At 37.5% G+C, this 13,697-nt stretch overlaps 1 protein-coding gene across 1 annotated transcript; it reads left to right on the forward strand.

Moving 5' to 3' along the window:
- Positions 1-71: 71 nt before the first annotated feature.
- On the forward strand, positions 72-13,110 carry UBXN2B (UBX domain protein 2B; the record flags this gene model as incomplete). The annotated part of the gene is made up of 8 exons (XM_009587525.1): positions 72-211; positions 3,287-3,358; positions 4,904-5,063; positions 5,604-5,681; positions 7,058-7,167; positions 7,661-7,798; positions 10,526-10,687; positions 12,813-13,110. Coding segments are annotated over 8 exons (1,023 nt in total), but the record flags the coding sequence as incomplete, so codon positions are not given.
- Positions 13,111-13,697: the final 587 nt, after the last annotated feature.

The raw sequence follows: 13,697 nt of genomic DNA on the forward strand, positions 1-13,697 counted from the left end.
GCCCAACTTGGTGTCGTCTGCAAATTTTTGCATTAATTTTTGTCTTACGTCTATTCCATATGTACTTCTAGAGTTACAAGACCTCTAAAAAGGGTTCTGTTTTCCTACAGTTGGCCTTGGCAGAGTTATATGAAGATGAAGCTAAAAGGCAGTCTTTGTGTCCTGACAAACCAGCAACTACAAAGATCAGTAACACGAAAATATCACAGAGGTAAGACATGCTTTGTGCTTGTCATGGTTTAACCCCAACGGGCAACTAAGCCCCACACAGCCGCTCGCTCACTCCCCCCCAGTGGGATGGGGGAGAGAATCGGAAGGGGAAAAGGGAAAAACTTGTTGAGATAAAGACATTTTAATAGGCAAAGCAAAAGCCAGACAATGTGCGCCAGCAAAGCAAAACAAGGAATTCATTCGCTACTTTCCATCGGCAGGCAGGTGTTCAGCCATCTCCAGGAAAGCAGGGCTCCATCAGACGTAACGGTTACTTGGGAAGGTGAACGCCATCACTCTGAACTTCCCCCCCTTCCTCCGTCTTCCCCCAGCTTTATACGCTGAGCATGACATCATATGGTATGGAATATCCCTTTGGTCAGTTGGGGTCAGCTGTCCCAGCTGTGTCCCCTCCCAGCTTCTTGTGCACCCCCGGCCTCCTCGCTGGTGGGGTGGGGTGAGGAGCAGAAAAGGCCTTGACTCTGTGTAAGCACTGCTCAGCAGTAACGAAAACATCCCTGTGTTATCAACACTGTTTCCAGCACAAATCCAAAACATAGCCCCATACTAGCTCCTATGAAGAAAATTAACTCTATCCCAGCCAAAACCAACATGGTACTTCAGAAATGTGTTGAATAGGTACTGTATTAGCTCACAAAACTTTGTCATACTTACTTGATGTCCTCCTTGTATAAAAAGCAAACTAGAACAGATCATAATCCAGCATTGTGAATCCCTGTAATAATGCATAGTCTGCGTCTTCTCAGAATGCTTTTTAAATTGTATTTATTTAGGATCCTTTGTGCTATATGGTATTCCAAAACACTTTAACCCACTTCAGCTAAGATAAGATTAAGATGCTGTAAGGGAAATGCAGTGTTGCTCTTTGCTTACACAGATATGGAAATTTGCTGTATCAAAAAAATACTGCAGTTCTTTGCTTCTTCAAAATTCAGCAAATCAGTAGTTTGTGTGAAACTTGGCAAGTAAGCTGCTTTCAGTGTTATACTTAGGTCAGTACTATTTAAGTAACTAACCTGAAAATACAAATATTCATTTGAAAAAATTTTATTCGGTTCATTAGTAGGCTCATGGGGGTGAGAGAATTAAGAAGGGCTTCTTAATGAATTTGTTTGGTTTTGGCAGATGGAAGGCAAGACATGTATTTATGTATAAATCCAAGTTTTGCTGGCCTGCAATGTTTGCGGTTCACATAGCATTTGAAGATTCAACGTAGTTTTAAATTTTTTATAAAGAAATCTTGCCAGTTTTTAATTAATTTTTATTTAAATGGTTTTAAAGAAGTCTTTAAATCACTACTGTCAGTGATGCCATAACAAGTCTTGCATTTGGCTTGTCTTTCAATTGCTGCTGCCAGTATGGATCTCTGTTTTAAAGGAGGTTAAGCAGCAGAAAAGTTCTTAGTCATCAGAGCCATGCTTCAAGTGCATCTGCAAATGCAGATCTTCAGGAAGAGGGAGTTTAGCACAATATGTGACACTTGGAAAATAATAGGTTTTTTGGTGAGGTTTTTGTTTGTTTTGGTAAAACCACATAAGTTGACTAATCAACTACATAGAACAGAGCTTATAAACAAATAAAGCAAACAGCTCCATTTACCAATACATATCATGAAGTTACAACTTCCCACTCCAATTGAAGGAAAAGCTGCAATACAGTACCTCAAATACTTCAGTGTGATACCTGTTGGCAAACACTTGCTTTTTGTTGGCAATCATACTGGAATCTGTCTGAGAAAGACAAGATGACTGCTATTTGCATGGTATCCAAAATGAGAATTTTTTTTAGTAGACTTCAGTTTGCTCTCAGATGAGCAGCGTATTAATTGCAAGGAAACATAGTGCTGCTCTTGAAGTCATCTGCTCGGCTTGCCTTCCACAATTACAGGTATAGAAGAATGTCTCTGGGCCCTGCTGGAACAAATGTCATATTGTATATGCTGTCATGTTGTGTAAGCTCCTTTAAGAAACTTAAGACTGTTGGCACAAAAATACAAGCTCCACAAAACCTACAATGCAACAAAGGAAGAAAACAGAAGAGATTAAAGTGTTTCTAGTGCCCGTGACCTAAGTCCATACAAGACTTTTTTTTTCTGAGAAAGTAATAAGAAGCAGATCCTTCACTGGGATATAGAATTACATTTTTTTATCAACACTGATACTTAAAAAAGCAATGGCCTGCTCTGCTGCACTTTGATTTCAAAGGTAATCAGACAAATTGCATAAATCTGAACTAGTGATCTGCCATTACTCATATAGCAGATTGTATGTATGTTCTTATCCTCTGGTAGTTGGCTACCTCATATACATCTTGAATTAATGAATTTTATCATCAAGTACTACAGGATAAGTGCATATATCTGTACAGCTTTTCCTGGCATTTTGCAAGCTGACAACCCTAGTTTGTCCTGTGGTAGCTTCTTGATCTGTCCCTATCATAAAACAGAATCTGATTCTGCATTTTAATCGACTTCTGAAAGTCTTTGCAATGTTGCCATTTAACGCATTTTTAAAATTGTGTGAAATAGAAGTGAGAACTACTACTTTTTAGTTTCTAGGATCCTTATAGGCAGGGACTCCAGGACATCAAAGAAAGCCAATGCTGACTTCACTAGGCAACTTACCTCTTGACAAAACCAGCTAAAATGTTGAAAGATTTTGAAGTGTAATTAATTCTGGTAAGCTGGATTCTGAAACGGCTGTTGAGCTTCCATATTACCTGTGTTATCTGTGGGACCACCAGTGGCGTAAAGCAGAATTCTGCATAACCTATGCTAGAATAGAATAGTTCAGTTGGAACGGACCTACAGCGATCATCTATCCAACTGTTATTGCAAAATGACTCTGCCATACATGTGCCCTTTCCTGCTTATTCACTGAGAAGCATTCATGGCTATGTACTTGGGCGAAAAAAAGTATGGTGAGAACAAAAAAAACCCAACAACTTGATATCCTTAGTTTTTGAAAAATAAGCAGTTTCAGAAGTTAAATATGAAGTACTTAGTGAAGTGTATGTACCAGTCATCTTCAAACTTTTTCTTTTATTCTCTTGGCAGTCTTAAAATTGATTCTCTTAGAAGGTTGAGAAAACCAGAGAGAAGCATGAGCGATGACAAAGAAAACCAAAGGTATTTTTAAAACAAAAAAAATCATTTAACAGTTGTGAAAGTAATTGGGGTTTTTTGTGACATTTACACTTTGCTCCCCCCCGTTTTTCAAAATACATGTGAGCCAAGTCTACCCTGCATAGAGCTAGTAACTACAGAGATGCTATGTGACATTAGAGTAAGTGTTAGCTGTGCGCTGCTGTAGTACAACTATATTTAGCAGAATCAGGCTGTAATGATCTAGGACTTGTAGACGCCTTAACATGTGACTGTATGGATGTAAAGGTTGTAACTTACACTTGGACTCAAAAGCTTTTTTGCCTTTTCTCAAATATCCTGAATTGTTCTGTGTATCCATTACTCACATATTTGAGTACTTCCTTTCTTTCTTGAATACACATTCTGATGAGAATTCTTGTTTCATCTCCTTACCACTATTATTCTCTTAAATCTAATAATTAAAGATTTTCCACATAAATGGCAATTGGGATAAAAATACAGATTTATGTACAAAGGAGAGATGATACTAAGGGATTGCCAGTTATGTGACATCATAAAAGCAGTATGAATGTACAGCACCTTCATACCCCCTTGGGTAATTGTAAAATATGGCGGAATCAACAGCATTTTGAAGTCATTGGCCTGAGAGACAGTTTCACGTGGATTAATTGATTTGCCTTGCCCCAAGTGGTTAAGTGAAAAAGTTAAGGAAAGTAGAAGGCATTTATTTTATTAGTTATTAATGTGTCTTGTAATCAACGACAAAACACTCTCAGGTTTGCCAAGTTTTGTATTTATATACAAGTTTTTTTACAGAATCTATTCCATTGGTATTTAGAGATTTATAGCGCCTTCCTCAAGGTAATCTTCAAGTAATATCTTGATCTTCATAATCAGATACTGTTTTGAACAGAATTATTTGTAGTTTAACCTTTGATCTTCAGGAGCTAGAAATGGGGCTGTGTTGAAGAAAAAGAACACAAATTAGCTTTCACAGCAGTTTCTGCAGATTTTAAAATGCCTTGAAAGGTTAATTATATTTATTAAAAACTTTCCATTTCTGATACTGGCAGGAATGGAATTATACTAGATCTTTAAATTAAAAGATCAATTTGTGGCACTGTTCAGGTTTTCCAACGACAGTTTTACGCTTGTTCTGCCAAGGCAGTGTTAGTTGTGAATCTGTATTCTGACCAGCCCAGGCACAGTCCCATGCACAGGACACCCCTGAGGAAATTGGTCTTTCTGGGAGGAGGCAGCATCCACAGAAGATGAGGTGTATAAAGCCACGGCTGCATCAGGACTGCATTCACTTAAACATATGGCCTTGTCCCCTGACCTCTGGGGTCTTTCCAGAAGGCACCTTGGTAGTTTTGTTAGTGAAATGTGTTTGGAGTAGTGCTGCTTGGATTGCTGGGAAGGTCAGAACCAAGTGGAACATTCAGAGTGGAAAGGTTTTGTGCCAAATTTGGCTCTTTGTTCGTTAATTTTTTTCTTTTGATGGGAAGAGGAAAATTATGCTTGTCATTTAAAGCATTGTTGCTTATGAACATTACTATTCTAAAGATTTTATTCAGGTGACTCAGAATATAGAGGATTACAGATTTCTGGGGCTTCTAATAATCCGAGCAAAATTGTTGCTGAACTCTTCAAGGAAGCAAAAGAACATGGGGCTGTCCCGTTAGATGAAGCCTCAAGAGCATCTGGTGATTTCAGTAAAGCTAAGGTAAAAGTTAAAAGATATTTCGATCTCTATTTACATTAGTATCTCTGAAACTCATCTAACCACATGAGAGCAAATACGCCTTTTTGTGGTTTGCGAATAGCAGAGGATTTGATCAACACAGTTGTGTATTATCTGTGCTCAGATAGCTTGCTCTAGAAAATAAAGTGGGGAGGAACCACACAACTTCAGGGGAAATCATTAGAAATCAACCTGAACTGGAATAATTTGCTTTACTTTTAATTAAAATTGATTTTAAAAAAACCCACAACTGCAGTTGCAATGAAAATCTCTTATCTGTTAAATTACTAATGTTTGAAAAAGTGTACAGATTAGAAACTGAAATGCATCACATAAAACCTGCTTAGGCTGATTATGGTTAGTATAATTTTCCACTTAGAAAATATACAAGTTAGAACAGTGTATTTGCTTTTTATCACAGAAGCAAGCTTGCTGATGCTTTTATTTGCACCTAGGTAAGAATTTTAATAAACTGTTTCAGATACTTATTTCAATAAGCTTTTCTATGTATTTTTTTTCCAGTCATTTTCTGGTGGTGGATATAGATTGGGTGACTCATCACAAAAGCACTCTGAATACATATATGGAGAAAATCAAGATGTAAGTAAAATTCTGAATAGCAGGAAACAGAATCTCCAACAGATGTCTGTTTAATCATGTTCACAGCTTGAAATGCCAGTATTACTGTAACTATGTCTCTGAGGAAAAAACTAATATCTAAATATTAGATATGTGTTAAGTAGAAATTGTTAAAGTGAAAGTGTCCTCAGAGGACAGTTGTTCATTGGATATGCCTCAGGCCTCCATTTTGGAATTTTCTGATGAAAATTACTTTGAAATTCTTAGCAAACGTTCCTTTCGGTTACTTTCCTCCTGCTGTTGTTCTACATTCTCTTAGCTGTGCTAATATTTTAATCTTCTTAGGTTAGGAACTGTTTCTTCTTGTGACTTGCAAAGTAGCCAGTCTCAAACTGGAACATGTATGTATGTATTCCAGGAATGGTGAAGCAGCAGGTTAGAGGCCTTTGGAAAATTGTCTGCCCTTTCTCTCCTCTCACTTAAAAGGCAGGAATTGAGGGAGAGGATGGGGAAAAAAATAAAGTTCTCTACACTTTGCCATTTATGTGAATGGCTAGAGCAAATGTTAAGCTTATCTAGAAACAAACCCAAGAAATGTCAAGCCAAAAGGTGTGGTTCAGGCTGTCAGGTCACACAAGGAGCTGCTGCCTTCTACTCTCTTAAGTAATCCTTCTACCCTCTACGTCATGTCCGGGTGTACTGAGCCGGAAGCCTGTTGCAGTGGAGTTACCGTAACGGGGGACAGGGATAGTTCTGTAAGGGAAGGTCAGTTTTACTGGCTACGGAAGCCTAGATGTGCTGGACTGCAAGGCATTAGTTGCAGGGAAGAGAGGTGCAGGCTCTGAAGGTGAAAGGCTCTGGCTGGAGGTACAGGCATGCAGCAACATAAGAAGGGAGTGATGGAGGCTGGTTTCCAGGATTCCCAGCATTTGAACTAAATGGAACTCAGCATGTAATAATTTGAGGGAAGAATAGTTTTCGCTATAGCTGATGTATCAGCAGTAATCTGTAATTTTATGGATTTATTTCTTAATTTATCAACAAGAAATGTTTACTGCTTTTAAAAGTAGTTGGAACACTGTGAAGATCACTACACAGTCACTGTATATCATCTGTTATGTCATGGGTAGCAAATTAAGAGATTCTTTTTCCCCAAGTGTAAAAGTGATCTTGAAGTAGATAGTAGTCTATAACTATTATTTGCTTTTCTAAAGGATTCCAAGAATGATAGATACAGTGGAGTGTTCTGTTCTTCTTTTGTCTTTTGCATTTTGTTTGTGGTCTGCTACAAAATCCATTAAGTATAGATCAAAAATTCTATAACTAATCTGTATGAAACTGAAATACCTTATTTGTCTAGCTTCACTTTTTTTTATTTCACCATTTTTGCTTCATAGGTTCAAATTTTGCTGAAACTATGGAGGAATGGCTTCAGTTTAGATGATGGCGAGTTGAGATCCTATTCAGACCCAACAAATGCTCAGTTTCTTGAGTCTGTTAAAAGAGGGTAAGTTAAAATGGCAACTTTTTTGAGGTATGTCTTTCAAATGAAGTGAAGAAAAATGCTTTCTCCACATGTTTGTAATTATTAAAAGCTTCAGGCTTCTTCTCTGCCTGCACCCATAAAATATGTTCTGTATTTGTCATCAGATGCATAGGACATTTGAAAATTTGGAACACTTTGGTTCCTTCTGGTGGTTTAACTCTGAATGCTACTTGCTACAGACAGCTGTTTGTTTCACATGTTTTGATAGCGCATTCTAGGTTTTGGCTGTCAGATCACTGATTTTTTTCTTCCTTTTAGTTTTTCATTTTATCTATTATTTTGGGATGAAATCAATTCATAAAACAAAACTCGCCCAACTTATCATTTAAGAGAGTATGACCTTTAAAGTAAACATATTAATAGTGTCTACTCATACTGTACTGTGTAAGGTTTTCGTGTAATTTTGTATTGCAATTCAGAATGTAATTGGGAAACTTTTATTTTTGTAATTAAGGGAAATTCCTGTGGAACTGCAGCGACTTGTTCATGGTGGCCAGGTTAATTTGGATATGGAAGACCACCAAGAACAGGAATATGTGAAGCCTAGACTGCGATTCAAAGCTTTCAGTGGAGAAGGGCAAAAACTTGGAAGGTAAAAAACCACTAGGTTTTCTGTTGTGTGTTCATACACCATTTCAAAAGTGGATTTAATCAATTAGGAGACTGCTGGAGAAGCTAATCAGATGATAAAAGCAATATGAAATTATTCTGTGGCACTAGTCTCAGCCCTGATTTCACAGTCACCAGGAATCACACCTCGAATACTGCGTTCAGTTTTGGGCCCCTCACTACAAGAAAAAACATGGAGGTGTTGGAGCACATCCAAAGAAGGGCAACGAAGCTGGTGAAGGGTCTAGAGCACAAGTCTTATGAGGAGCGGCTGAGGGAACTGGGGTTGTTTAGCCTGGAGAAAAGGAGGCTTGGGGGGACCTTATCGCTCTATACAACTACATGAAAGGAGATTGTAGTAACGTGGCTGTCGGTCTCTTCTCCCAAGTAACAAGCGATAGGACAAGAGGAAATGGCCTCAAGTTGCGCCAGGGGAGGTTTAGATTGGATATTAGCAAAAAATTTCTTCACTTAAAGGGTTGTCAGACCTTGGAACAGGCTGCCCAGGGAAGTGGTTCAGTTACCATCCCTGGAGGTATTTAAAAGGGACATGGTTTAGTGGTGGACTTAGCAGTGCTAGGTTAATGGTTGGACTCGTTGATCTTAAAGGCCTTTTCAAACCTAAACGATTCTATGATTCTATGAAGTTTACATATAATCTTAAAAAAAGTTAAGTCTTAGTCCTATGTCCTTAGTCCTATGAGCTAGCAAATCTAGCTCATAGATTTGCTAGATACTTTGCGCTTTGTTGTGACTATGAGATTTCTCTGCCTGTTCTTGCATATAATTTTGCCTGTAATTTTTTTTAACTTCGTCTGTGTTTAAAACAGGAGCAAAGGAAGCTGAAAGGTAGCACTGTACAAACTTCATGAGAAAAATCTCTGTCTGGATAGAGGAAACAGACCCAAATAATTGTTCCCTATTTAGTGAGGAACAGGCAGAACTTAGTCATAACATGATACTGGCCAGTAAGGACATACTCTGCTCTGGCTTAGCTGCAGTACATGTTGTCTTTCACTGCTGGGATCATCACAAAGGGAATAGGAGATGCTATTGCAACAATATGGCTGATGCTTGACTTAATGCAGATGGAAAGTATTTTTGTATGGGGGCAACTCAGCTATTTTTTCTGAAATGAAGCAGCGGAAATACTGTCCTGAAATATAACCTTGTAAACAGTCACTTATTATAAGTTACACAAGGCAAGTCCATTAGCTTTAAGAGAGAGAAATAATTTGATTGTTTTTTTTTTAATTTGATCCAAAATAAATGAGCAATAAGTTGTATCAAAATCTCTCAGCTTTTACTAGGATTTGATTAAAAATGATGCTGCAAAAAATCTATAGTAGGAGCTGTTTTTTGAAAAACAACCAACGAGAGAAATTGTACATGCTGCCCTAGATGAAATAAAACTGCAAAGCCTGGATTGGGGGAGAGGAGGGACTCAACTTTTAACCTCTGACTGGAGCCCCCACTTCCTCCAATTCTAGTGTCATCTCCAACTACAGTATAAAATTCATAAATGTGGTAAAAAATCTGAAATTTAATGATTTAGAAAAGCTTATACCTGGTTCTGTTCCATTTGCTGTCCTGGTGCAAGAGTAGGCTGATGCTGTTAAAGCTCTAATGTGTATAATTCAATTGAACTGATACATAATGTGCCAAAAGTCATTCCTGTGACTGAACATTTCAGACTACTTTGTCCAAAAGTGCATAATCTCTGTTCAGCTTAAGTCAGTCAGTAAGAGTGAACAGTAATGTGACCTCAACTCTGCCAATCATCAGCTTTTTCACGTAACAATTGTAGGCTTTATAGCATCTTTTCCAGCTGACTTGATATTAGCTGTTGAGTTGTAAATAATTCTAGGTTTCTGTTCATGGTTGTGTTTATTCATGTAATATGTTTGGTTGCCAAAAAAAAGGTATTACTGGTGTGCTTCTGCAAGTAATTTAATTCAATAAATGATTCTTAGCTATTTCCAATCTATATTTCATCCCTTTAAAAATGAGGAAATGTGCTCAGGAAAACTAAGAAAGTGGTAAGCTCTGGTAGGAGTGACATAGGGAACAATTGTATGTAATAACTTCTTCACTTGAGCACTTGCTCAGATGATTAAAGAAAATAGGTGGGAGTAGCCAAATGGTTATCTCCAGTCTGATTTATATTACTTTTATACTAAATGTAAAAAATTCCGAGCTTACTATGTGGTGATATCAATTACCTGTCAGTATCATTTGTGCTCTAAAAGGGTGGGGGATGCCCGGAATCATAAAGTAGTGCTCCTGAAAGCAATGACTAAAGCAGTTTGGGTCAGTTTAATGCATGGTGCATGATTATTTTTTAATACAGTCCATGAGGTACAATATATAAATCTTAGTATCATTTCATGCTCTGTAAGCATAAACAACGACGGTTTTGTTTGTACTTGATTACCTATTTAAAATCATGCAAATGTAATGATATGCACAGTTATAAGAAAAATAAATATGAAATACTGCAATCATTGACAAGAAACTACAAAAGCATTATTTGCATCTCTATTTAAAAAGCTGTATTTATACTTACTTCGGATAACTTTGAGAGGATTTTCATTGCTCATTGGTACTAGCTATACATGGTAGTCATTCAATGAAAAAGACAACTGAAACATTATTCAGTTCTGGTTTGACACCATTAATAACATCTGGTTTATTTTTTCCAATCCTTTAGCCTTACACCTGAAATAGTCAGCACGCCTTCATCCCCAGAGGAGGAGGAGAAATCCATTCTTAATGCACCTGTTCTGATTGATGATTCCATGCCAGCAACTAAAATTCAAATTAGATTAGCAGATGGAAGCCGATTAATACAAAGATTTAATCAAACACACAGGTAAATTGATTCTGCATCAATGCAGGTAACCATAACTATTTCAATAAGTTTGTGTTTTGTCATTAAATGAATATCAGCAAGACAGCAAAAAGGGGAATAATACAGCTCCACTGGAATGTTACAGCTCTGTGTCATTTTCATAACATAGATGTACCGATAAATTGACTATCAAAGCAAAATTCTGTAATTGGAAACACAAGATATTTGATAACTGCGAAGTCGCAAAGTTTTATGACCAGTTATGTCCTGTGATTTGTAAGGACATGGTACGAGCCATAACTGTTCTCAGGGCAACTGAAATCTGGACAACCTCGCTATGTATTCATCCCAGCCCTGGGCCGTTCTTGGGAGGAGCCTGTGGCTGACTCAGATGACCTGTGAAGGCACTTTATTGCAAGGTGTTTTGGAGTATAGTCTGAATTGGAATATAGTCCACACTACAGGCAGAGAAATGCTTTGGCCCATAATCAAGAGCTCCAGCTTTCTACCTTGTCATACTTAAGACTATGACTAAACATGACATGGGTTGTAAGTGTAGACTACAGCCCATATGCAGAAAGGTATATGGACATAACATACTCATTTGTAATTCTGGCATGTAGGCTGGACATAATACTGAGAACCAACCTTTGGTTTGGATGGTCATCTCCTAGGAACTGGCAGCGTGTGAACTTGGTGGGTTTTTTAGATCTGTTAGTTTGCTGATTAGAGCTTGCCATCAGTTTTATTGACATTGTTGGGGCATTGCCACAAATGGTGTTGGCCGACCCCATTTATTTGCCTAAGAGGTTGTGTTAGTGCAAGGTTCTGCAAAGCTCTACTTTGCACTGCATGGCTGAGAGAACTTGGGGCAGAGAGCAGAGATTTGGGCAGTAGTTCCACTCATGCTTCACAGCAAGCAGGGTTCAAGCCAGCCCTGGTCTGAAATCTGCACCACTGTGTTAGAACACAGCTGAAACTGAGCTTGAATCCTGCCTTGGAGATGGTCTTAGCATGGACCCAATTCCATGTTAATATTGTTACATGGAGAGTTCACCTGTTTCCTTTTTTTCCTTCTGGCTCAGAATAAGGGCAGAGCCAATGTGCAGCTTTCTTCACCTGACAACATACACAGACCACAATGAGGCAATTTTAGCTGAGATGCCAATATGGAGCAATAAGTTCCCATGTTTTAGCAGACCTGATAGTTCGGATCCTTTCTTCACAGCACCTGCTGGAGAAGTGACTTAGATAAACAGTAGGGCTCATTGGGAGCCTCTGTAGCCATGATGTGTTTTCTTTTGCCTGCATGAAAGAATAGAAGTGGTAAACTTCCCAGTAACATCTGTAACCAAGGGTGTGTTGACAGAAGCTTATTTTAATCATTATTAACTTTCTCTTGGATATGGATCTCTTTAGTTATCCTTGCCATATGTATGATCAAAATCAGCTACTAAAGTGCACTGCTTGTGTTATAAGCCTTGAAGACTACAGTAAATCTATCTACTTATTAGTTAGGATAGATCTTCAAAGATTTGTTCTCAGCTTACTGTCTTAGGTGAGAAATCTCAAATTTCAGTTTTTTCTCTAAAATCTTACTTATTTTTCATCCATGTCTTACAAAACTAAATTGTTCTTGCTCTACTGTTGATGTGATTGTTTTATGAACTGTTGTTCAGAAATTCAGTGCCAAGTGAAAGTAGGGGAAACCTCTTGCTATTAATAATTCCTCTCTGGTTTCTCATCACTGTCACCATATATTTTAAGATTGCTCCTTCCATGAATAATTTAGCCTTTTTGGAATATACTAATTAATACTGAAATTTTTGACAGCTGGTGTGGAAATTACTTGACTTTCTATGCTAAGTATCAGTTTGCAATATACTTCTATGTTACAAATTTTAGTTCTGTTATTTGAGAAAACAAGCAACATTCATTTTAATTTTTCAGGTTTTGTATGCAAGAAGCAAAAAATTCTAGGCTACAACCATTAGTCATCTGGATCAAATGGAAATGTAAAATCAATAGGACATATTAAATGGTTTAGTCTGTTGGAAGGTTTTCTGTTCTCTGATCATCTTAACGTTCAGAGATTTATGTCAAAATGGAATCATGCATGGTTTTCATGTCCATATCCTTTCCACAGGATTAAGGATATTCGAGATTTCATTATCCAGTCCCGTCCAGCATTTGCAACAACTGATTTTGTTCTTGTGACTACCTTTCCAAATAAAGAGCTAACAGATGAAAGCCTGACACTACAAGAAGCAGATATTCTTAACACTGTGATTCTTCAGCAATTAAAGTAATCTTACAGTTGTTGGTACAATATAGGGAGCGTGCTGTATTGTCATACAATATGTTTCCAACAGATGAAAAAAAGGAAAGATCAGTGTCTTTTTATTCCCGCACTTTCACGGATCATATTTTTGGGTTTCATGTCTTCCAGCTATAGCATATCCGACTTTTTTATTTTAATTTCTCAACATTGTTCAACCTTTTTTCAGTGTTAAAATTAAACTTCCCCATGTTAGTATGTTTCAAACCACATCTTGTACTAAATGTGAAATGAGATACGACTTTATGACTCTTCATTATTCTAAGTGGGGGGGGGGGGGGAGAAGCGTTTTTCTGAAGGGGACAGAATCTTTCATACAGTTGGTAAGATTTGCACTATGGAAATGTTTTATGCTGCATTGACAAACAGCCATTTGAAAACTTAGCCTGTAGGTTATGTTTATCTTCCAAGCTGTATTAATATTAAGGTGTTCTGTTTAATAGGTTGACAGATAATTAATGCCCTAACATAATGTTTGTATATTCTGTTTGTAGTGTTTCATGGTGCAGTATAATATTTATATTCTAGTTTTTATGTAATTTACCCTGTATTGTTGCTCGTATGAGTGAATCAGTTCAGGAGATGCAAACCTCAGCCATTGCAGACTATAATAGATTGTTCTCATTTGTACTCTAGTTGTTCTGCTTGTGGTGAAAATAAGTATGAATTTTTTTCTTCTTGAAGTTAGAGGAA

The sequence above is a fragment of the Fulmarus glacialis genome, unplaced genomic scaffold (genome assembly GCF_000690835.1).
Source record: "Fulmarus glacialis isolate BGI_N327 unplaced genomic scaffold, ASM69083v1 scaffold26880, whole genome shotgun sequence".
NCBI lineage: Eukaryota > Metazoa > Chordata > Aves > Procellariiformes > Procellariidae > Fulmarus > Fulmarus glacialis.